The 26,924-nt window shown below is 45.0% G+C and overlaps 1 protein-coding gene across 1 annotated transcript in view; it reads left to right on the top strand.

Annotated features, from left to right (window-relative positions):
• Nucleotides 1-1,056: 1,056 nt before the first annotated feature.
• LOC126455440 (cadherin-86C-like) overlaps nt 1,057-26,924 on the top strand; it is a 290,066-nt gene continuing 264,198 nt past the window's right edge. Inside the window, exons 1-4 of the mRNA XM_050091193.1 lie at nt 1,057-1,072; nt 1,471-1,701; nt 14,460-14,710; nt 26,193-26,276. Of these exons, the coding sequence (XP_049947150.1) occupies nt 1,057-1,072; nt 1,471-1,701; nt 14,460-14,710; nt 26,193-26,276 (582 nt within the window). The remainder of the gene's footprint in view (nt 1,073-1,470; nt 1,702-14,459; nt 14,711-26,192; nt 26,277-26,924) is intronic.

The following is a 26,924-nucleotide window of genomic DNA, read 5'->3' as shown; positions in this document are numbered from 1 at the left end:
CAACGAGACTACAGATGCATGGCGCTCTTCCTTCCATTCCCCCCAGAAGGAATCCACCGTCCTACGTCGCTTCTGTATTGATCATACCAGACTAACCCACAGCTTTATTTTATATGACCCCCACATTGTAGTTATGAAGCCTTACAGACTGTAGCTCATATCCTGGTGGTATGCTCCATTCTTCTGGCTCTCCATGGTAAGCATGGCGCTCTGAATTCTTTGCCACAGATACTGACGGACAGTGCACGAACAGTTGAACTGGTTCTCCTTTCTCTCTGTGAAAGTTGTTTTTAATTTGAGATATAAGGTTTGAAGCTACTTTTGATGCAGGGGCGGGATAGCTCATATTGGAGCACCTCCTGCTGCATGCTGAGTCTAGAGACCCAGTCCTTGACCGGCTTACTCTTTCATAGCTCTCTTACTCTGTGTTAATTGTTTTACGTGCAGTTTGCCTCCTTTTCTGCTGCACGATGTTTTCTATTGTATACAAAGCACTCTCTTAATAATGGGTACTCTTTACGCCTGGACTCGACTGGTGCAGGGGTGGGACAGCTTTGGGTGGGTCAACTCCCATGACATGCAGAGCCCAGATGACGCCCACCTGCTGTTTTACCTATTTCTCTCCTCTTTTTTTATTACTGACCATTATTTTTAGCCTTCTCAGTTTTACTGTTCTGAACCTGCTGACCTGAGGGCATTCTTTGCTCTGTCACTGTCGTCGCCTTTCATCAGGCTAGCAGTGATTGGATGTGGGGTGGAGCCTCCCCCGCCATTGGATGGACTCTGGGAGACCCCTCGTCTGCTCTGACCTAAGTCTCATCCCAATCCATAGACTTCTCCGTAAATTCTTTCTCAGCTGTGGGGTCAGTACTGCGTTCAATGCCAAAATCTCACCAGTCGTACATACTTTCAGCATCAAAACGTGTCCTTGACCGATGCCACTAATTCAGGATAAACTAAACCTGGATTGAGGGACTGATGACCTTGGTATTTCGTCCCTTAACACCCAACCAACTAAACAACGTACAAAAAGCATACAAGTATTTCAGTTTCAATATGACAAGGAGCGACAGTAACACAATTAATAAGTCCCAGATCTTCATCTGGTAGGAAACACAAGTTGAAACTGAATGATACGCCACCTTTTTGCTGTAAGCGATATCATTGATTCAAGCTGACCTCTGTACTCCTGAACTCGTTCAAAGGAAACTGCTTGTTGTCTCCTTCCTAGTTCGTTTACGCAGCAACAACGGTGTACTTTCTACCACTGGTCATTGCTATATGACAGCGTGTATGGACTAGCAGCTAGAAGTGTGAGCTTGAACACACGAGGAGGATTTCTAGTTCATGTGCGTACACTGTTTGCCCTCCAAGCTAAGCAGGTCCCAGAGGATTTAATCGAACCGACAGGTAACCAACAACTGCACGCTTCGAGCGGATCACCATTTTAATTTGCAACAACATGTTCAGAGCTGTCTCTTTGGGAATGTAGACGGGCGCCGCGGCTGCTTGTGGGTCTGCTGGTGGCGCTGCTGCTGGCCACGCCCTCCCAGAGCAACCTGCCGCTGATCGACCTCTCGACGCAGATGCGCGCCCTGCTGGTGCCCAGCGACGCGGCCGTCGGCTCCGTCGTGTACCGCGTGCTCGCCACTGACTCCGACACGCGCTGCGACTACCCCCTGCACTTCGACATCACCAGCGGTGAGTACCGTCTCAAATGACTCACGTCCTTCCAACTTGATTCAAGGAAACATACACTACTGGCCATTAAAATTGCTACACCACGAAGATGACGTGCTACAGACGCGAAATTTAACCGACAGGAAGAAGATGCTGTGATATGAAAATGATTAGCTTTTCAGAGCATTCACACAAGGTTGGCGCCGGTGGCGACACCTACAACGTGCTGACATGCAGAAAGTTTCCAACCGATTTCTCATACACAAACAACAGTTGACCGGCGTCGCCAGGTGAAACGTTGTTGTGATGCCTCGTGTAAGGAGGAGAAATGCATACCATCACGTTTACGACTTTGATAAAGGTCAGATTGTAGCCTATCTCGATTGCGGTTTATCGTACCGCGACTCTGCTGCTCGTGTTGGTCGAGATCCAGTGACTGTTAGCAGAATATGGATTCGGTGGGTTCAGGAGGGTAATACGGAACGCCGTGCTGGCTCCCAACGGCTTCGTATCACTAGCAGTCGAGATGACAGGCATCTTATCCTCATGGCTGTAACGGACCGTGCAGCCTCGTCTCGATCCCTGAGTCAACAGATGGGGACGTTTGCAGGACAACAACCATCTGCACGAACAGTTCGACGACGTTTGCAGCAGCATGGACTATCAGCTCGGAGACCATGGTTGCGGTTACCCTTGACGCTGCAGCACAGACAGGAGCGCCTGCGATGGTGTACTCAACGACGAACCTGGGTGCACGAATGGCAAAACGTTATTTTTTCGGATGAATCCAGGTTCTGTTTACAGCATCACGATGGTCGCATCCGTGTTTGGCGACATCGCGGTGAACGCACAGTGGAAGCGTGTATTCGTCATCGCCATACTGGCGTATCACCAATTGAAAACGTCTGGTCAATGGTGGCCGAGCAACTGGCTCGCCACAATACGCCAGTCACTACTCTTGATGAACTGTGGTATCGTGTTGAAGCTGCATGGGCAGCTATACCTGTACATGCCATCCAAGCTCAGTTTGACTCAATGCCCAGGCGTATCAAGGCCGTTATTACGGCCAGAGGTGGTTGTTCTGGGTACTGATTTCTCAGGATCTATGCACCCAAATTGCGTGAAAATGTAATCACATGTCAGTTCTAGTAAAATATATTTGTCCAATGAATACCTGTTTATTATCAGCATTTCTTCTTGGTGTAGCAATTTTAATGGCCAGTAGTGTAATTTTCTAATCTAACTACGATGTCTGAAAAAAAAAGTGAAATCCCTAGAAGGGAAGAACAAAACAAAATGAATCTTCACGGGTTGAGAGGGTGTGTTATGTTACTTCAGTGATTACAAAATCAAATCAAATTTAAAAATAACTTGGCAGTATGGACGCACGTATGAGTATGACGTTGCACCCCTCTGGCCTTGAAACTTGCACTGATTCAGTTGGCGATGGTGTCATAAAGCTATTGTATCTTTTCCTGAGCCAAGGTCCCCCACAACTGTTGCAACCGGTCTTTGATATCCCAGCTTCTAGCACTGGGACAGAGATGACGTCCGGGCTTACTCCACACAGATTTATCAGTGATAGATCAGAGGACATTGCTGGCCACAGCAGGATCTCAACAGCACGCAGACAGTTCATAGAGAAACGTGAAATGTATGGATGGGCGAGCATTGTCCTCTTGGAAAATAATGCAAGAATACTTTTTCATAAGATTTAAGTGGATACACCGTTGTCCCGTCAGTCACTTCCAGCTGTGACCTGAGGTCATATGCGATGGCTCCAGACATTAGACGCCAGGGGTAACACTGCTGTGCCCCTCCAAAACATTGGAAGAGTGGGACCTCTTCCGAGGTTCATGACATACTCGCTGACGGTACAGAAGCACTTCCATTCCTGAACGCATTGCGATCCAATTCACCAAATTTCCAAGCTTCCTGCTCACGGTACCACTCCAAACACAACAGTTTGTGTTGTGGTGTTAACAGCAGAGTGGCTAAAAGTGGGCAGTCCAGCAACAGATGGACGACTCTCATTTGTGAGCCATAACGACACCGAGGTGGGTCGTCGCGACGAAGGAGGTAACCATGCGTTAGCCTCCTATGGCCAATGCGGAGCCGGCAGAGGATAACTGATTCCCTGTGAGAGGCCCGCATGGAAGACTTCCACACATTCGTAGTCTCCTTAATGACACACAGATTATTGTGCATACCGTTATGTCATTCTGTCTCCCAAAGCTGAAAAACCCTGCGGCGTAAGACAGAACGCAGGTCAGGTTCAGAGAAGCTGATCTCCATAGAGGTTTCCGCAGAGTCTGTTTAGCCAGCCTGTCGGCAAGTTCGTTCCTGGGATTCCGACGTGACCTGTGGTCCACACACACACCACTGGACCGTTCCAGGGCATAAATAAGCTCCTGGATGGTCACTACCAAAGAATGACGAGGGTAGCACTGGTTGATAGCTTCTAGGCTACTCAAGGGGGCCGGACACAGAAGAAACGACTCCCCAGGGCATGAACAGATGCGCTCAAGAGCACGAGATGTAGCCACCAGCTCTGCAGTGAAAACACTGAAGCCATCGGGCAAGGAATGCAGTTTAATATGTCCTCCATGGACATACGCAAAGCTGACGTGACCATCAGCCATCGAGCTGTCAGTGTAAATTACTTCATAGCCACAGTACGTGTCAACAATCGACAGGAAGTGCCAGCGAGGAGCCGCGGGGTTAACTGAGTCCTTGGGCCATGTGAAAGGTCCAGGCGGAGCCACGGCCTGGGTGTACGCCATGGAGGTGTACGTGAATGGACCTCAAGTATAGGTGGTAAAGTCAAGGACTCCAGTTGGGATAGAAGGGCTCGGATGCGAACTGCAGTTGTAAGCCCTGACCAGGGCCGCCGATGCAGGAGATGAACCACTGTGGGTGGGAAAAGGAGGAGGTAATTCGGATTCGCAAGAGAACTACGAACGTGTGCAACGTAACTGGCGAGCAGTTGTGCACGCCTAACCTTCAATGGAGGGAACATTCAATAAGGCAGTTTACGCCTCAGGGTCGCCTGCCGCCACCGACTTATTTCCTGAGCAGTCTATATCCATTGTGTCTGAGGGTCCAGCTTGATCTAGGTCCTCAGTGGACGCCAGAATCTCCACCCCATCCTCAGACGCAGAGCTTGTAGGTAGCGGTGGTGTGGGTGCCACGGCTATTCCATTGGTCTTGGGGGTCTTCTTTATGGGTTTCTCTCGCTGCTCCTTGGGTTTCTCTGGCTGGGAGGGCTTCACTGATTCAGTCTCAGGGACTGAGGATAATCGTGAAGCCCTATGACCAGCTACTTTTTGGCACTTCAGTCACTGGTGGGTGTCATTTTTTTCACTAGCAGAAACCAGGGAAGGCAGTGACCCAACGGATCCTTTCCTAGCGAAAGGAGCTGAAGAAGACTTACACTTCTCTGGCTTAGAAGTGGAGACTGGTGTCGCCAATGGTTGGGATGGAGGGCAGTGTTCCCAAGGTAGGTGGTGTGGGAGCAACAGAGAGGGAAGTGTACCCCACCACCAAGGTGGCAGGTGCAGTCTTCTGGCTCTGAGAGCTGACTGGAAAATGGTTCAAATGACTCTGAGCACTATGCGATTTAACTTCTGAGGCCATCAGTCGCCGAGAACTTAGAACTAATTAAACCTAACTAACCTAAGGACATCACACACGTCCATGCCCGAGGCAGGATTCGAACCTGTGACCATAGCGGTCGCTCGGTTCCTGACTGTAGCGCCTAGAACCGCACGGCCACTCCGGCCGGCTAGCCGACTGGAATTCGTGGAACTGATTGGGCTACAACTTTTCTCTTAGTGGCACCATAAGAGGAGGTCATAGCCACAGCAAGAAGGCGCTCAAATTGTCTTTCAGCCTCAGTGTAGATCAGTCGGTCCAGGGTCTTATATTCCATGATTTTCCTTTCTTGCTGTAAAATCCTGCAGTCTGGCGAGCAAGGGGAATGATGCTCTCTGCAGTTGACACACATGGGAGCTGGGTCAGATGGAGTATTGGGATGCGAAGGACATCCACAATCTCGAAATGTGACACTGGAAGTACAGCAGGACGACACATGCCAAACTTCCAGCACTTAAAGCATCGCCTCGGGGAAGGGATATATGGTTGGCATCACAGCAGTAGACCATCACCTTGACGTCCTCAGGCAATGTGTCACTCTCACTGCACACCGGTGGCAACCTGATTATCCCTCGGACCCCTATGGACGCGCCGGACGAAATGAACACCTCGGCACTCGTCGTCAGACTGCAAAAGAAAGTCCCTGTGGAATATAATACCCTGGACCATACTTAAGTTCTTATGCAGTGTGATGGTAACGTTAACATCCTCGAGCGTGTCACAAGCAAATAATGCTGAAGACTGGGCAGAGGATGCCGTTTTTATCAAGACTGACCCTGATCGCATTTTGGACAAGCCATCCATCTCCCCAAACTTGTCCTCTAAATGCTCAACAAAAAACTGAGGCTTCATCGAAACAAAGCAGTCCCCATCAGCTCTTCTACATACAAGGTACCAAGGCGAATAAGGTTCACTGCCATACTTAGCCTGGAGTTCCTCCCATGGTGTGGCCAGGGAGGGGAATGGTTTAGGGTCGTACTTCCTAACGTTGTACTGAGACTTGGAACACTTAAGGACTGCTGGTGTGAGATTACCAGACGGGTAAAATGGCAGGATGGCCATTGCCGGGAGTCTCGATGCCCCAGGGTGAAGGGCATCTACTCCTTGGCATACGTGGAGAGTCAACGGCGCAGGCATCAGCAGAGCGATCCCTATGTGATCAGGGGGCTACAACCAACAGGTTACATGGCGGATCCACCACAACGGACTGGGTACCGTGCTGAATATCAGGTACAACCAAGCAAACAGGTCCATAATCATTGTCAGCACAGAAAAGGATACTGCACAGTGGATGAAGGAAAACGCACCCAGGAGGGTGACCTCGCCCAACAGCAGGAGAATGAGTGGAAGTGCAGATCCATGTCGACGAAGGATGCTAAATGTCTCAGCGCATGATGGACGCGATGCACCATGTAAGGCACTCTTCCCCAGTTGGCTCACTCTTCGGGAAAATTTGGAGAAATGGAGGTCAAACTCGACAGGGTACCACCACATCAACGCCGAAACGTGTGAGACTCTTTTTAGTCGCCTCTTGCGCCAGGCAAGAATACCTCGAGCCTATTATAACCCCAAGACCCGTGGGGGGAAACTGGTAATGTGGTACACTAATGTACACCAGTAAGAGAGATATCTCAAAGTTTCAGCTGGCTCAAAGCAATCAGTAACAGTCTGTAATAAAGCCCTGGGACGTCGTGGACGGAATAAAGACATTACTGTTTGAAAATCCTAGTTTACGGTGAAAAATCCTATATGTTTGGTCTACAGATCTGATAATGAGGTATTAAGTAATTTTGTAATGATTAACAACCTGAAATTTGGATGTGGTCCGAAGTGAATAATTCACGCGGAAATTAAGGCACTTATTTTACCCGTCTGAAAAATGTCGTGTTACCACCTTGAGCTCCTGATAAAATTCTTTATTTACACAACTAGTTTTTGTTGATTGACCATCATCATGTTTATGGAAGTATTCACAGCATCATGTTAGGTGAAATATACAATCATTAAAGTCACATGATAAAACAACTAATTAAACACCGTTATCACATCTGACATAAATTACATCGTGAATCTATAAAAACTGTGCTAGGTAGTGCGCTCATTCATATTATAACTTCAAACGGCGATAACGCTATCTAATTCATGGCTTTATCATCTGATATTAATGATTTTATGCTTTGCCTAACATACTTCTGTGAATATTTTTATGAACCTGATGATGGTCAGTCGACGGAAACCAGTTATGTAAATAGAGAATTTTATCAGTAACTGAAGGTGGTAAATGGAATTTTTCAAACTTATACGAGCTACGGGGCAACACTTCATAAACATATTTTATGAATGGGCACAGTTAATTTTAAAATACATTATTTCAATGCCATAACCTGTTCGGGGGAACCATGGCCATCTTGAGATGATTAACATTTCTGATTACATCAAATACGAACAGACAAACAAATATTAATTTTTGCGGTTCCGTGCCTCACTTTTTTTTAAAAACGAGACCTTTAGAGGATGACTTTGTTGTCTGCCTGTCCGTCCGTCCGTCCTTCTGTCTGGTGAGACTCCTTTTCTCAGGAACGAGTAGAGATATCAAGTTGAAATTTATGTCAAATACTAAGGTGTACGGCCCCTTGGCGGTGTAAAACATTTAAGCTTCTGTGCCAATTTAGTCGAAAGATACGGCCGTTTAGTTACATACTTCGATACTCGCAAACTCGCTCATCAAAACCTAAAACATAATTAAATTTTAAAAATTTTTGTTAGGTGATGGTTAAGAACCGTCAAGTAATTGATGAAATACATATTTGACCATGAGCTGTTTTATTGAAAACCTTAAGCATCAACCGGTTTCGGTCTTAGACAGTCATCCAAAGGTTGAAACACAGATAAATACAGTGCACAAAAAAGTTAAGAAATTATAAAAGGTAAAAAACGAACTCATTACTTACAAGCTTTAAAAAAATTAAAGTAAATACATCTCTCATGACATTATCTGACAGTGGATACATCTCAAGTGTTATAAAATGCAATATATTCCAGTGCAGGAAGTTCTACACATAAGGTGTACTCAGTAGCGACATTAGTTAACAGGACAGTATATACACTAAAGAGAAGGCTAGAGTACTAAGTACTGTCAAAATACAAACACTGAAGAGTTAGTCAAAGAACTTCGCTAAACTTTTTCATCATATGATACAAAGGATATCGATGATAACTGCTGGTTGCAGGAGACTAGACTATCTTTGTCGAACAACTCTGGAAGTTACTCATGTGAACAGAAAGTGAAAAACAACGTTGCCATTACAAATATAGAAAAACCCCTATCCCTCGATAAGAAGGTACAAACATCTGCAATACCTAGACGCTAAGCAGCTGCATAATTTTGCATAATAATCCATGATGTGTGTAAAAGCGAACACCAGTCACAACATAAAAGTAATGTACGTGGTATTCACAACATAAAATTGGTTGAAATTGGTTAAAAATAGATACAAATTGTCAGCTAGCATTCAATTACACCCTAGTTCATTAATCAATCATTACCACAGGGTAAAGATAACATATGAAGGGCCACATCATACGTGATTGTCATATTAGATTGCTTATTTTAAAAACCAGATCTAGCACTAATATTACTATCAAGAAATTGTAACCAGCCACAGCATAATCAAACGAGTGACTAAATTTAGATTTATAGACTATTAATATAAAGTGTACATAACAGAAATGATCACACAGTTTTCCTTTTAAAAACTTAATGTCGCTATAAGGTATTGAATAATGCGCCCCAGTGAGGTTGTTTGTCTATATATGTAATGGTGGGATCCCTTTCCGCAAGACGAAAGAAAATTGACAGAGCCGGTGAAGCTAGGATACGAGGTTGCTAGATTGGAAGTGGCAAAATGTTTTGACAAAATCCTTTTTTATTTGTTACACGTGCAACTACTTTAGCACTGGTTACAACGATTAAGGAAAATATCTTCCACCAACATACGGCACTAGCCGTACAACACTCTTAGTGTCCAGCTAATTCTTTAAATTAAAATTTAAAATTTACATTCCAAAATATAAAAAAATTAAAACAGGCAAAAAAAATTAAAGCCTCTTGCGGAATTAAATTACTACTTGCTCCAGGTCCTCAAGAATAACTTCAGAAAATTTGAATTTAATAACAACAGAGGAGCACACCAAAATACAAGTATAAGCATAAACAGAACGAGGCCAGCAAAATGCCGTTATAAGAATTAACCCTCTTGCAGAATTAAATTAGGTTCTCAAGAACAACTTCAGAAAATTTAAAATCTAATACTGAACAGAGTTAGCACACCAAAATCTAAATATTAGAGCTTAATTTTCAACCTCTGACAACTATGGCCGAGCTCCCCCAGTATTCTTGCTAGACAATAACAGGATATTTACAATTGAATTTACAATTGAAACCAGCACGGTCGTAGCCCTAGACAATGATTTAAGGTACAGGTTAATATACCAAAACTTTCAACAGAAACTTCTTATTAGCAGCCTAACTACGTTAAATATTTGTTATTTTCCGAGCAGTTAAGCGACCCACCGATTACAAGAACACTAACTCCACCAGTTAATAATTAGGTAGGATGGCGTGCGTGATGGGTAACACGCACGATTAAGCAGAATGCTGAATCACAATACAGTTACTGAATGGCCGGTCGCTGTGGCCGAGCTGTTCTAGGCCCTTCCGTCCGAAACCTCGCGGCTGCTACGGTCGCAGGTTCGAATCCTGCCTCGAGCATGGATGTGTGTGATGTCCTTAGGTTAGTTAGGTTTAAGTAGTTCTGAGTCTAGGGGACTGATGACCTCAGATGTTAAGTCCCATAGTGCTTAGAGCCATTTGAACCATTTTGAGTTACCGAATGCTGTCGTTCTTAAAGTACTACCAGACAACTGTTTGCCTGTCTAGTCCACAGATAGGGGTGGCACTGGCCGCACACACACGCCACTTCGCCAGGAAGCAATTTGGTCCTTGTCTACAACATACCGGAAATATATGATTAGGGGACTTGCCAAAAACAATTTCTTAACATGTACATTTTGCCATTAAATTCGTTGATAACTTGTCATCACAAGGCTCAAGAACAAACACAGCACTAGAAATAATTGCGCCACTACGTACCTTACGCTCTCCAAAGCGCCTCACAGAATCGTGACAATTTTAGACACACGAGGGTACCTCAAGATTTATACATTAAGAAAGTGATGAATAAACAGACAGAAAATTTCACCATATTTTTGCTTTTGACGTTCCTTGGAAGCAAAGTGAAGAAGTAAACCTCCCCCCCCCCCCCCCCCCTCACGTTGGCCATCAAGCCGCCAAACAAACCGTGGTTCACAAACAGAGCTGGCCGCGCAGCTCGATTCAGCCGTGGTGCCTGTCATCGCCGCAGCTGACAGTCTCCACGCCGACGGCTCCGCGCTCGCTCAAGTGTTCACAGACTTTTAAAAAAAAAAAAAAAAAAAAAAAAAAAAAAAAAAAAAAAAAAAAAAAAAAAAGTTCAAATGTGTGTGGAATCTTATGAGACTTAACTGCTAAGGTCCTCGGTCCCTAAGCTTACACACTACTTAACCTAAATTATTCTAAGGACAAACACAGACACCCATGCCCGAGGGAGGACTCGAACCTCCGCCGGGACCAGCCGCACAGTTCATGACTGCAGCACCTTAGACCGCACGGTGTTCACAGACTTCCTCCAGACCACCACGTCCTCACTGCCGCCGTCGCTCCCCTTACATACACACGGCCCCTGGTTCGAGACAAGTGAAATCGATGCGTGCAAAATCGACCTGCAGCTCGATGGGTACGCATCAACTGGCAGTTTCGATTTCACTTTTTGTTTACACGAGAAACTATCAAAAAAAATTCGCCAAAGACAATATAGTCTCCTGCCATCATCAGTTAACTCATCATCAATACACTTGGTATCAAATGACGAAAAGGTTTAGTAAAGGAGGAGATTGGTGTTTAATACCTGTCGACATCGAGGTGATTAGAGACGGAGCATAAGCTTGGATTAGGGAAGGATGTGGAAGGAAATCGGCCGTACTCGTTCAAAGGAACCATCTCGGCAATTGTCTGAAGCGATGTAGGGAAATCACTCAAAGCCCATTGTATGCGTGTACGAACTGTCGTCCTCCCGAGTGTGAGTCTGGTCTGCTACAACTACGCCACCTTGCTCGGTTTATCGTTAAGGTCTTAGACTGACTCTTCGGTGTTTTTACATGATGGTCCTTACTTCTACAGACTTCTCCTTAGTGTGAATATTGTTGTGTTAACTGAGTGCGACCTAAATATCCTGTGTAGAACTTAATACACTAGAATTTATCCAGTGTCAAATAATGTCATGAGAGATTTATTTACCTGAACTGTTTTTATCCTTGTAAATATTCACTTTCGTTTTTTACCTCTTTATAACTTCTTGATATATTTCCGTGCATTGTACGAGGGGCGTTTGAAAAGTCCGTGCAAACTCCGAGAGATGGCACCACCGGCGCGTATCGAGGTCATGTTTAGTTAGTAGCATCTTTGGAAAGAACGCACACCAAGTTTCAGCCATATTGGCCTATTTCTTTGTGTCTGGCATTCGTGTGAATCAAGGAAGTCGAGTAACTGTCAAGAAACGAACGAAGAAGAATTTCGTGTTGGGATTAAACATTACTTTATGAAAGGCAAAACGCCTTAGGCGACTAAAGAGAAGCAGGATGAACATTACGGTGACTCTGCACCTTCGATTAGAGCTGTTTACAAGTGGTTTCAAAATTTTTGGAGTGACCATATGGGCACAAGTGATGCTGGACGTTCTGGACGCCCTGTGGAGGTTACAACTCCAGAAATCATTGATAAAATCCTTGATATGGTGATGGATGACAGAATAGTTAAGGTGCGTAATACTGCTAGTGCTGTGGGCATCTCGAATGAACGGGTACATAACATTTTGCATAAACATTTGGACATGAGAAAGCTATCCGCAAGATCGATTCCGCGATCACTCACGCTTGACCAAAAACGGAATCGTGTGAAATGTTGCAAGGATGGTTTGCAGCTCTTCAGGAAGAATCCGTAGGACTTTAAGCATCGTTTCGTGACTGTAGATGAAACATGGATACATTACTATACTCCTGAGACCAAACAACAATCTAAACAATGGGTTACCAAGGGAGAATCTGCACCAAGAAAGGCGGAGACCAGTCCTTCGGCCGGAAAGGTTATGGCGACTGTCTTTTGGGATTCGCAAGGGATAATCCTCATCGAACTATTTGGAAAAGGGGAAAACTATTACAGGTGTATATTACTCATCGTTATTGGAGCGTTTGAAAACCGAGCTGCAAGAAAAATGCTGCCGATCGGACCGCAAAAGTCCTCTTCCATCACGACAATGCACCAGCAGACACCTCAGCAGTTTTGGTCGCAAAATTAATGGAAATAGGATTCCAACTCGTTTCAAATCCCCACCTATTCTCCAGACCTGGCTCCCTCGGACTACTATTTGTTTCCCAATTTGAAGAAATGGCTGGCGGGACCAATATTTTATTCAAACGAGGAGGTGATTGCAGAAACTAATACTTACTTTGCAGACTTGGAAAATTCCTATTATTCGGAATGGATCAACAAATTCGAACAGCGTTGGACGAAGTGTATAAGTCTAAAAGGAGACTATGACGAAAAATGAAAAAAGGTTTACCCCAAAGACGTAAGTAGTTTTTATTTTTGCACGGACTTTTCAAACTACTACTACTACTACTACTACGTGATCAGGCCCAGTGGACCGCACGCATCTACAAGTTTCCTCCTCCACTGTATTCTGTCCATTGCTGCTATCCCCCATCCGTTCAAATCTATTGACACTTGATTTAAATTTTCATGGCGTCCATCCGTCCAACGCTTCTTGGGTCTCCCTGGCGGTCTCTTTCCTGCAGGTGTGAAATCCAGGAGCTTCCGAAGCCATCTGTGATCTTCCATCCAGGCCACATGGCCGGCCCACTGCATTCGTTTCGCTTTGACAGTTCCTGTTATGGTGGGCTGTTGGTATATTCCCTCAAGCTCTTGGTTGTATCTGATCCTCCATTCCCCTGTATCTGCATCCAGAACCGGCCCGAAGATCTTCCGAAGCACTTTTCTCTCAAAAACAAGGAGCTTATGGAAGTCCTGTTTCCGACTACTCCATGTCTCACAGCCATATAGAACAATAGGCTGGATCAGCGTTTTGTACAGTCGAATCTTGAACTGTCTGGAGAGATACCTGGACCGACGTAGTTGTGCTAGGCTGTGGTAAGATCGGTTTCCAGCTTGTATTCTGGCATTGATCTCTGCTTCACATGACGAATTCTCAGTGAAAAGTGCCCCTAGGTATTTGAATTCTTGCACTCTCTTGCAGGACTGGTCCCCGACCTGCAGTGATTGTAGATGATCAGCAGTCTGACAATGGCCACGCGTCATAACGAGGTACTCTGTCTTGGCTTCGTTTATGTTTAGCCCAAATTTGCTGGCAGGCTCCTTTAGTGCTTTGGTCATTTGCTCCAACTCCTCTTCCGACCTAGAGAGTAAACAGATGTCGTCTGCATAGGCTAAGTACGCTAGTTTCTTTCCTTCGATTTCAATCCCTTCATTCTCTTGGAAGGTGTCACGTACGTCTTCTCGAGGGCAAAGTTGAACAGAATAGGGGACAACCCATCTCCTTGCCTGAGTTCTGTCACAATTTCAAACTCCTCAGTTACGCGATTTCCCATCTTCACCTTTGCACGCATTTCGTTCAGACAGATCTTTATAAGATTTATGAGTTTCTCTGCTATGCCAAACTCCCTTAAACAGTTGAGCTCTTGCGATGTAGGCAATCATAGGCCTTCTTAAAATCAACGAATAAAATATGCAAATTTTTACGATATTCACCCAGTTTCTCAGTGAGCTGCCGGAGACTCGTATTTATCTGTGTTTGTACCTTTGGAGAGATATCTGTTGATGATGGTTAATGATTGAAACCGGTTGATGCTTAAGGTTTTCAGTAAAGCAGCTAATGGACAAATCTGCACTTCTCCTACTTGCACTACTCTTGTTTTCTTATATACTGGTCAGAAGATGATGTGGTGTGTTGCAGCGCCCGCGGAGGGCAGTGACCCAGTGCTGCGCGCCGAGGACGTGCCGTGCACGTGCGCCGACAAGGCGTGCCGCGCCAACGTGGTGCTGGCGCGGCCGCTGGAGGCGGGGCGCGTCTACGAGCTGCGACTGCGCGTGCGCGACACCACGGGAGACGCCACCACCGTGCCGTCCAGCGTGCGCGCCACCAACGCCACCACGCCGCTCCAAACCATCTTCCCGCACGTGCCCACGCTCGTCATGGTGCCCGAGGTGCGTACGCCCCACCGCATGCCTACTTCTCTATTCACCTTCAGCCATACTGAGCTGCACGAGCCTAGAAAACTGACAGTTATACACCATCAAGCACCAATACTATATTTGGCAAAATTTGTAGAGATGTTCACCACGTACCGGATATCAAACGATTGTACTCTTAAGCCGTCGGCACACGGACCGTGCATCCGAACGTTGAGCGTGCCGAGTTTCTGACGTCATAGCGTGGAACAGCACGTTCGGGAGTCTTTCCGAACGTGCAGAGCAATATCTGGCTTGTCAGATATTCGGAGCGTGCGTCTGAGCGTCGACCAATGAGATGTCACAACGCCACCTACGTCACACGGTACAGAGTTGTGAGGCGCCATATTGGCATTCACTTCCAGCCGATATACAGGGTGTTACAAAAAGGTACGGCCAAACTTTCAGGAAACATTCCTCACACAGAAATAAAGATGTTATGTGGACGGGTGTCCGGAAACGCTTAATTTCCATGTTAGAGCTCATTTTAGTTTCTTCCACCTACGCTCAGTGGAGCACGTTATCATGATTTCATACGGGATACTCTACCTGTGCTGCTAGAACGTGTGCCTTTACAAGTACGACACAACATGTGGTTCATGCACGATAGAGCTCCTGCACATTTCAATCGAAGTGTTCGTACACTTCTCAACAACAGATTCGGTGACCGATGGATTGGTAGAGGCGGACCAATTCCATGGCCTCCATGCTCTCCTGACCTCAACCCTCTTGACTTTCATTTATGGGGGCATTTGAAAGCTCTTGTCTACGCAACCCCTATACCAAATGTAGAGACTCTTCGTGCTCGTATTGTGGACGGCTGTGATACAATACGCCATTCTCCAGGGTTGTATCAGCGCATCGGGGATTCCATGCGACGGAGAGTGGATGCATGTATCCTCGTTAACGGAGGACATTTTGAACATTTCCTGTAACAAAGTGTTTGAAGTCACGCTAGTACGTTCTGTTGCTGTGTGTTTCCATTCCATGATTAATGTGATTTGAAGAGAAGTAATAAAATGAGCTCTAACATGGATGTAAGCGTTTCCGGACACATGTCCACATACCACATTTTCTTTCTTTGTGTGTGAGGAATGTTTCCTGAGAGTTTGGAAGTACCTTTATATATATATGCCTTTTCTATCTAAGCACCAGCAAATTGAGAATCACTGGAAAACCCGTTGTTAACTGTGTGATTCATTCCATTACAATAAAGAGAAACATCATATTCGTGGCAAAAGAATTATTGCAACTGACGTATTATGAGAGTAGGTTATTTGAAGGTAGCGACACACTGAAGATCCACCCAAAACGCATTGTTCTTGGTACAATTTATTATAATTAAATTTCAATTAGTAATATAATTATCTACGATTAACGTTTTCAGCAGGGGGTAACATGATATGATTAGATACAAGGCGAGTGTTGTTGGTTTAGCGTAACGAGTAAAGTAACTGCACAGGTTTGGTTTACTTGCCGTCACGGTAGCTCAGCGTGTTCGGTCAGAGAGTCGGTTGGCCTCTGTAATAAAAAACTGAGTGGAAGGATCAACCACCGAAATGTCTTGCGACGTCCGCAATGACCAAACACAACGATCAATAACGACCAAAAAAGTGTGACGAGTAGCGTCGCTGTCCACTACAGAGGTCTTTGATGAGGCGGTGGTTCGCGACCCAACACTACGAAATTTTTTTCCCTAACATTCGCGTTTTTATTAGGTTCTGATACTTTATTATTAGTTTAATATAAGTATATGCTATAATATTTGATGTTATGTAAATATAAGTTCACCTTTTTTAGAGTAGTGACTTTGTCCGATTGGCTTAATCTACAGGACAGCTTACACTACTTGTGTAAAGATATTTTGCTCCTTTTTCTTTTACGCTTCCTAATTCACATGTTGCAAAGATTCTGCTTCTGGGTAGGAACAGTGATCAAGTAAGACTGACGTTGGGGTTTTACTAAAATGTGGGAATGATGAAATAATGTTTATCTTATGCGGAGAAGTACTCCGAATTTGTACCGCACTGTTTGTAATGGAACTTTTATAAGCCTGTGTCCTTATTGATTGGACATGGTACTTTCCTTTTCGTGGACGATGGAGGAAATGTGTGTTTTAATAGAGCTAACGTGGGAATTTTACGTGCGGCCGTTGAGTAAACAGTGTGATTTACGAACTAGACACATCCCTCAACTGCAGCTGGAGTGCGTTGCGATCGCGTATACCACGTTGGGGCCCACGTACCTAATGCACAAGTCGCATCGTTCCTGAGCGTTCAGCAGCACGTTGAACTTGGCACGCTCACCATTAGCGTTCGACAGCACGGTCCGTGTGCCAACGGCTTTACTCCATTCGGAAGACAAACATACACTGAAGAGCCAAAGAAACTGGTACTCTTGCTTAATATCGTGTAGGACCACCGCAAGCAAGCAGAAGTGCCGCAACACAACGTGGCATGGACTCGACTAACGTCTGCAGTAGTGCTCGAGGGAAGTGACTCAACGAATCCTGCAGGGCTGTCCGTAAATCCGTAAGAGTACGAGGGGCTGCAGATCTCTTCTGAACAGCACGTTGCAAGGCATCCCAGATATTCTCAACAATGTTCATGTCTTGGGAGTTTCGTGGTCAAGGGAAGTCTTTAAACTTGGAAGAGTGTTCCTGGAGCCACTCTGTAGCAATTCTGGGCGCGTGGAGCGTCGCATTGTCCTGCTGCAATTGCCCAACTCCGTCGGAACGCATATTGGACATGGATGGATGCAGGTGATCAGACAGGATGCTAACGTACGTGTCACCTGTCAGAGTCGTATCTAGACGTATCAGAAGTCCCATATTACTCCAACAGCACACACCCCTCACCATTAAGAGCCTCCATTAGCTTGAACAGTCCCCCGCTGACATGCAGGATTCACATCCATCAACGCGACACAATTTGAAACGAGACTGGTCAGACCAGTCAACATTATCCCAGTCATCAACAGTCCAATGTCAGTACTGACGGCCCCAGGTGAGGCGTAAAGCTATGTTTCGTGCAGTCATCAAGGGTACACAAGTGGACCTTCGGCTCCGAAAGCCCATATCGATGATGTTTCGTTGAATGGTTCAGATGCTGACACATGCTGATGGCCCAGCATTCAAATCTGCAGTAGTTTGCGGGAGGGTTGCACTTCTGTCACGTTGAACGATTCTCTTCAGTTGTCGTCTTCCTGATATTCACAGTACACTCGTGAGAAAGTCGTACAGAAAAATCCCCACTTCGTCGCTACTTTGGAGATGCTGTGTCCCAACGCTCTTGCCCCGACTGCAACACCACGTTCAAACTCACTGAAGTCTTGACAACCTGCCATTGTAGCAGCAGTACCTGATCTAACAACTGCGCCAGACACTTGTTGTCTTATATAGGGGTTGCCAACTGCAGCGGCATATTCTGCCTTTTACCTATCTCTGTATTTGAATACGTGTGCCTGTACCAGTTTCTTTGGCGCTTCAGTGTAAATACAAGGTAAGAATCCCACACTTTTATTCTATTCGGAACTCCAACATAAATTCAAGGTAGGACTCCCACACACTTAAATATACTCTTGTATTCGTCGCCGCATGAGAGCAAACATCCTCTGAATCTCACCTTCTGGAATTTCTTGTCATGCCAAAACACGTGCTGCGTCATTTCATGGAGGTTGCAGACTGGAGGCTGGCATGAAAGGATACACTATCAGAACAAAAGTAATGCGGAATTGACCGCTAGACGTCACGTTAAGCGGACCTGCCAGTACTAGAGAAAGCAAAGAGTATTGTATTGTCAGTTGGAAGCAATTAACACTTTAGGTAGTGCAAAGACCGATGCCACTGGACAGTGGATGAGTGTAAAAGTCTGATTTGGAGTCATGAATCAAGCAATCCGACATAAGGTTTTGGGTTAGACGAGAAGTTGGAGAATGAAACCTGACGTCATGTGTAGTGTCAACAGTGAAATACAGAGGAGATTGTGTTCCTCGTAGTTAGTATGTGGTTTCCTTACTGCGCTTCAGGAAATGCTAACTGTGGACGGTTCTGAACACATTTGACTGCACTGTGCGTGGCATATAGTAAAGGAACAGTGCAGAGACGATGATTGTATCAATATGAAGATCCACCCTGTGAGGAAACGATTCATAGATAATAAAATTTCTGAAATTGACTTGCCTGCCCAGACTCCCGACCTAAACCCAATTGAACACATCTCGGATGAGTTAGAACATCGGCTTCGCTCTATACCCCAGCGTCCAACATTATTACCTTGTCTGGATCCGTCTCTTGAGCAACAGCGGGCTGCCGTTCCTCCACAGACATTCAGACACCTCACTGAAAGTATCCCAAGCAGTCAAGCCGTCATAAAGGCTAACAGTGGGCACACCCAATACTAATTAACATTTAAGTGTCCGGATACTTTTGATCTGATAGTATATATGCCTTCACATGGCAGACATATCCTATGAGTGACAAATCTGGAAGGTCGATCAAGACATATGCGTTCTGAACTGCAGCATGGAAGCTTTTATGATCCAGTTGGAATACACAACTTCGTACCCTTCTTATAAATGGTATGACAACAGAGCTGATGATCGCTGCTTTCTGTGATCTTCCAGCAAGTCGTCTACGGACACGCAGACACGTTGGCATCCACGGTGGCGTCCAGCTGGAATACAGCATTTCGTACCCTGCTCATAAGTGGTATGACAACAGAGCTTACCACTCCGGCCACATGCGTGTGCGATATTAACGGATCAGTCCAGTTGTCATATCCCACACTAGCTTTGCAGGAATTGGAATGGTGTGGGTCTTGATAATCGTTGGTTCCTGTGACCTTCCAGCAGGTCGTCTACGAACACGTTGGCGTCCAACTGACCAAACAGAAGCGAAACTCATCACTGAACACCACAGAATCCCATATAATGTCCCAGCTGACTCTGGCTCTGCATCATGCAACTCTGTTTTCTCCGGTATGGTGTCACATCCAAACGATGCATGGGAACTCGACCCAGCTTACAGTATCGCGCTCCCGCCGATTGCTCGTAACAAAATGTTCAAATGTGTGTGAGATCTCATGGGGCTTAACTCCTAAGGTCATCAGTCAACCTTACACACTACTTAACCTAAATTATCCTAAGGACAAACACACACTCCCATGCCCGCGGGAGGACTCGAACCTCCGCCGGGACCAGCCGCACACTGGTAACACTCTGCCTGTAATTTCTGACCAGATTTCAGCTGTTGTCATCCGTCGCTTCGTCAACAATCCTACGATCTCCTCGTGGTGTGGTCCTTCTGGAAGCCCGGTATTTACACTTCTTGCCACACATCTGTCCTGAGTCGTTGAATCAGATAACAAACTGCTTCAGTTGTAAATAGTTTTATTCGTTCAATAACGACCTGATCGGACGATTATAAGCCCATCTTCAGGTGTACAAGAATCGTGAGGCGCATGGCCGCCGCACACTGAACACAGTCTGCGGGCAGGTGACAGCCGTGCGTGAAACCGAGATATGACTCAGTTGCGGATGTCCTTTTATCGAAATTTTACGTCCTCCGTACATCTCACCATCACTCGGTCTGCACTTATTCCCCTAAAGTCAACTACCTGTGCGATCTATCGATATAACGCTCCCATGTCATGTGATATATAAAAATATTCGATGATCGATATTAGAATTAAATCCATAGTTTTCTGGTCGCTACACTTATTGTTGATAGTCACTCTGCCATGTACCTCGTGACAGTTATTCGAAATCTGAAAGATGGCTATAAGCTAGAAGTGCACGTCATCTGGGCGTGTTGTGCTGCGAGCTCCACCTGAAAAGATCCACTAATTTTAGACACACCCACTGTTCTTCATCTCTGGGAATGGTTTTATGTAATGAAAATACTCGCTTAAGGATGAACTTTTATCATTGAATTTGACGGGCACGAACAGCATTCAGTCAAGGTGTTCGTGGTGTAACACTTTCCATTTCCGTCACTGTAATTCACAAGAATTAAAACTTATTGTCAGTCGGTGGAGTAACGAAAGTCTACTCACTTCGAGACACATTTAGCAACCGAGATTTGTCAACAGCACAATCGGCAATAAAACAAGTAGAGTCCGTGAGTGAAGTCCAAGCAGCCTAGCGAAGTTACTAGTTTTCATTTCATAATTGAACCGCTAGCAATAAAAGTACTGTAAATAGCCTTGCATTCTTCTGGCCAGAGCTGTTGCACATTTTTTATCTCAGTTTTGGAGAAACTCAGCTGGTGATATCTTTCTGTCGTTTTTTTAAAATCTGCATTATAATAAGCAAAATTTCGATTTTATTCCTTTCATTGTGTAGCACAATAGTTCCGTTAATAGCTATAACACCAGGAGCAAAAATAGCATCCACTATTTTGTTTGTGCAGTTCACCTAATTATACTAAATGTGGTTGAATTTGTCCCAGGCGCTCCTGACTTATGCTTGTATGTTATGCCTTTTCACCGTCAAACCTTTAACCATAGGGGTTAAACTGATCTACTGCACTCACACCTGAACATTCTGTGTCAATGAATCCCTCACCACACTCATGAATCAAATTGAATAACCCACAGTTTTTATGTCGTGGTATAGAGTAATTCTAGATGTCGGTCAGATTCACATTCAGTGTTACATGTTTTCTTTCAATGGTCCTTGATGTTGGTGTCTATGTTTTTTGTGTTAATATATTTTCCCTTTCTGGTTGTATTAATATATAATCCATTTACATCATAATTTTTCACTACACCCTTTGATGACACACATAAAACCTAATTGCATGGTTGCCGCTATCGTATTAGAAATGGTTCACAGATCGTGTTTGTATAAGTTGAAGCGCTGATACAAGAAAACAGAAGTGGCTCTAAGAACAGTTGTGGACTGAATTCACGTGTGCATGCGTGCGATTGTGTGTGTGTGTGTGTGTGTGTGTGTGTGTATGTGTGTAAGTATGTATATGTAAGTAATTTTTTCCAGATAAAAGTGAAGAACAGCGCGTTTCGTTACAGGTTCATTTAACAAGCGCGAAAGTGTCACGGAGATGCTCAGCCAAATCCAGTGGCAGACGCTGCAAGAGAGGCGTACTGCATCACGGTGGGATTTGCTATTAAGATTCCGAGAGCGGACGTTCCTACAAGAGTTAACTAACGTATTGCTTCCTCCTACATATATCTCGGGAAAACTTTTTCCAACACATGGCAGGGACGGTACAGTAACCAGTAATATACGATGAAGAAACAGTCTTGGTTGCAGAGTTGTAATTACACTACTGGCCATTAAAATTGCTACACCAAGAAGAAATGCACGTGATAAACGGGTATTCATTGGACAAATATATTATACTAGAATCAACATGTGATTACATTTTCACCCGATTTGGGGGCATAGATCCTGAGAAATCAGTACCCAGAACAACCACCTCTGGCCGTAATAAAGGCCTTGAAGCGCCTGGGCATTGAGTCAAACAGAGCTTGCATGGCGTGTACAGGTACAGCAGCCCATGCAGCTTCAACACGATACGACAGTTCATCAAGAGTAGTGACTGGCGTATTGTGACGAGCCAGTTGCTCGGCCACCATTGACCAGACGTTTTCAGTTGGTGAGAGGTTTGGAGAATGTGCTGGCCAGGGCAGCAGTCGAACATTTTCTGTATCCAGAAAGGACCGTACAGGACCTGCATTATCCTTCTGAAATGTAGGGTTTCTCAGGGATCGAATGAAGGGTAGAGCCACGGGTCGTAACACATTTGAAATGTAACGTCCACTGTTCAAAGTGCCGTCAATGCGAACAAGAGATGACCGAGACGTGTAACCAATGGCACACCATACCATCACGCCGGGTGATACGCCAGTATGGCGATGACGAATACACGCTTCTAATGTGCGTTTACCACGATGTCGCCAAACATGGATGCGACCATCATGATGCTGTAAACAGGACCTGGATTCATCCGAAAAAATGACGTTTTGCCATTCTTGCACCCAGGTTCGTCGTTGAATACACTATCACAGGCGCTCCTGTCTGTCTTGCAGCGTCAAGGGTAACCGCAGCCATGGTCTCCGAGCTGATAGTCCATGCTGTTGCAAACGTCGTCAAACTGTTCGTGTAGATGGTTGTTGTCTTGCAAACGTCCCCATCTGTTGACTCAGGGATCGAGACGTGGCTGCACGATCCGTTACAGCCATGCGGATAAGATGCCTGTCATCTCGACTGCTAATGATACGAGGCCGTTGAGATCCAGCACAGCGTCCCGTATTACCCTCCTGAACCCATCGATTTCATATTCTGCTAACAGTCATTGGATCTCGACCAACGAGAGGACCAATGTCGCGATACGATAAACCGCAATCGAGATAGGCTACAATCCGACCTTTATCAAAGTCGGAAACGTGGTGGTAAGCATTCCTCCTCCTTACACGAGCAATCACAACAACGTTTCACCAGGCAACGCCGGTCAACTGTTGTTTGTGTATGAGAAATCGATTGGAAACTTTCCTCATGTCAGCACGTTGTAGGTGTCACCACCGGCGCCAACCTTGTGTGAATGTTCTGAAATGTCAATTATTTGCATATCACAGCATCTTCTTCCTGTCGGTTAAATTTCGCGTTTGTAGCACGTCATCTTCGTGGTGTAGCAACTTTAATGGCCAGTAGTGTACTAAAGTTCCGGCAGCGAACGTTCCTAGAATTGATAACTCACATATTGCTTCATCTTACATATATCTCGGGAAAACTTTTTCCAACTCATGGCAGGGACGGTGCAGTAATCAGTTATATACGATGAAGAAACAATCTTGGTTGCGGAGTTGTATTATTTATTCACCAATATTGGAAAATAAACAATAGTTAAAACCCTGCAACCAAGAATGTTTCTTCATCTCGAGAAAAGACCATGAACATAAAATTAGAGAGATTCGAACGAACACAGAGGCTTACCAGCAGTCGTTCTTCCCACGAACCATTTGCGACTGTAAAGTACACTCCTCCACATACTGTAAGGTTACTTGCGGAGTATAGATGTAGATGTAGATACGTGTGCCAATTTTGGTAGAAGTGCCTTCAGGCGTTCAGAAATATGCTGTCTATGCAACCCCCTCTCCCTAACCCGACTCTTCAGTCAGTTGCCCCCTACCACAAATAAAAGAGTGCCGGTCACTCCTGTACAGTCTACCTAAGAGGTGTACGAAGGCTGTCCAGAAAGTAAATTCCGATTGATAGCGAAATGGAAATCACAGTGAAAATCAGAAATGTTTTATTTGTAACAGTTACCTACACCTTCCAGCTATTTCTCTACGTAGTCGCTCTTCGGACGTAGACATTTGTCGTAGCGTTGTACCAGCTTTCCATTACCTTCGTCATAAAAAGCAGCCGCGAGTACCTTCCGCCAATTATCTGCGCTGGCCTACAGCTCGTTGTCTGTGCCAAAATGTTGTCTTCATAGCTAGCGGTTCATGTGAGCAGAGATGAAGGAGACAATTACGGGCTGTATTGTGGATAATCAAACGTTTCCAACTGAAAACGATGCAGCAGCATCTTCATTCCCCCTGCAGATTGCGGCTTGTCCTGAAGAAGAAACCGCACGACAGTTATGTAATATTGAGTGCATAGCTTAAGGCGAAATTTCTCACCAGACCCTCGTACTTGGCGGGAGACACTATTTTCTAGACATCTTTACGCGCTCACTGTGAGCTCAGAAATGAGAAGAGCGACGTGATTCTATCTAGGATCATACTAGAGACACTGCCCAACACATCTGTGCAAAGCTTTATCGGATTTTCATAGTCGTTTCCATTTCGCGACCGATCGGAACTTACTTTCTGGACATCCCTCGTCTGTGGCTGCTTTTACCCCCGAGGAGTGAGGGTGGGTGTGGAGGCGAGAAAATTATTCACAACTTTACCTTTCTCTTTTACAGAAAGGGGCAAAATATACCAGCCCAAAAAAAATTGAACTGTAGATGCTGGCAGTTTAAAAACGTAATCATTTCTGCGTGACAAAGTCTTCTAATCCATAGATGGAATTTCAGAGTAGACGGTATATACGAGAGTTGCAACTTAAATAGTGGCAACTATTTATTCACAACCGATACAAAAGAGTTACAAAAATGGCTCTGATCACTATGGGACTTAACTTCTGAGGTCATCAGTCCCCTAGAACTCTGAACTACTTAAACCTAACTAACCGAAAGACATCACACACATCCATGCCCGAGGCAGGACTCGAACCTGCGCCCGTAGCGGTCGCGCGGTTCCAGACTGTAGCGCCTAGAACCGCTCGGCCACTACGGCCGGCAAAAGAGTTACAAGTTTGCACCTTTTACTGTCCTTCAAAGTAATCACCAGCGTTGTGTAGAGCCCGTTCCCAGCGATGTGGAAGGCGTAGTCCACCGTTAGCAGAGTCTGTTCTGTTGATGGTGTGAATGGAGCGGTCTACTGCCTGTCGAATCTCTGGAACAGTTCTGAAGCGAATGCCACGAAGTCGTTACTTCATCTTCGGAATCAAATCAAAGTATGGGGAGTATGGTGGATGGTACAGTACTTCCCAGTCCCATCGACCGAACAGAGGAGCCACAGCTTGCGCTGTATGCGCCCTCGCATTGTCGTGCAAAATGATGGCTGGGTTGCGCAGAAAGGGTCGCCGCTTCTTTCGCAAAGCTGGTCGCAGGTGATGCTCCAAAAGCGAACAGTAATACTGTGCACTGACGGTCTGCCGTGGAGGAAGGTAATGCGTTAGCATAACACCATCACAGTCGTACACGAGAATCATCGTAACTTTAGACCGCTCCACTCGCACCATCAACAGAACGGGCTCTGCTAACGGTATACTACGCCTTCGACATCGCTGGCAACGGGCTCTATACAACTCTGGTGACTACTTTGGAGGACGGTAACATGTGCAAACATGTAATTCTCTTGTATCGGTTGTGAATAAATAGTTGCTGCTATTTAAGTTGCAACCCTCGTATGTCGTTGTGTTATAAATTTTTCCACAAAACATGCAAAAAATTTAACTAAATCAAACTATCTCTCTCAGTCTAACTTATCCCAGACTTCTGTCTCGTGAATTTATATACTCGTAAGACCGACTCTTCTTACTCATTGCTGAACGATTGGAAATCATAAGAAAATCAAAAGAAGGCATTTTTCGAACTAGTGATACAGCAGTTACCTGATACCTCTTTTGTATTGCTCGAATGGTTTTTGAGGGGCGTCAGCATTTAAGGCTTTACCGTTATAAAAGTAAGACAGGTCTTGGAGCACCTACAGAGTGTTTCGGAAATCCCCGTTACAAGCTTTTAGGACTTGTAGAGGGGAGTGAGTTCTGGAATGGGATGATGGGCCCGTGTTTCATCATTTCTTAGGATGTAAATTATTTTATTTTTATATAGTAGAATATAATTCACTTTTGCTGGTTTTCTTTGTATTGTTGTGTGTTGCAGGACACCAAGCCAGGAACGGCGATCGAATACGTCCTCGTAACGAATCACCCTAAATGGAAAATCCATCCAGTGCTGGAGATATGGGTAAATATCAGATACCACATATTGTATATGCATAGTTATCACTGTAGATATGTATGTAGGATGGAAAACCTCACTTAAACAAGTACGAGTATAGGCTTCACAGATAACTGCAAAAAATCAGTGGATGTTTCTGTGTTACAATCAAACAATCAGTGACTGGAAATTGAAGGAGAAATGGTAAATATGTGGGAACTTACACATATCAAAAAAAGTTTTAAAAACATCACCTGTACAGAAAATTGGACTATAGATCAACATTAACACCATTTTCACCCTTCTTACTGCTCATGGGAACCACACATTGCATGTTGTTCTACCATACAGCGAGACCTTCAGAGGTGGTGGTCCAGATTGCTGTACACATCGGTACCTCTAATACCCAGTAGCACGTCCTCTTGCATTGATGCATGCCTCTATTCGTCGTAGCATACTAACCAAAAGTTCATCAAGGCACAGTTGGTCCAGATTGTCCCACTCCTCAACGGCGATTCGGCGTAGATCCCTCAAAGTGGTTGGTGTGTCACGTCGTCCATAAACAGCCCTTTTCAATCTATCCCAGGCATCATATTAACAGAATCTTCCATCGGTTCTTGGTAGAACAACATTATAATAAATGAAAAGCACCAGTTTGCTTTTGTTCTATAATAT

This window comes from Schistocerca serialis, chromosome 1, assembly GCF_023864345.2.
Source record: "Schistocerca serialis cubense isolate TAMUIC-IGC-003099 chromosome 1, iqSchSeri2.2, whole genome shotgun sequence".
NCBI classification, from domain to species: domain Eukaryota; kingdom Metazoa; phylum Arthropoda; class Insecta; order Orthoptera; family Acrididae; genus Schistocerca; species Schistocerca serialis.
This window is presented reverse-complemented; position numbering and strand designations above follow the sequence as displayed.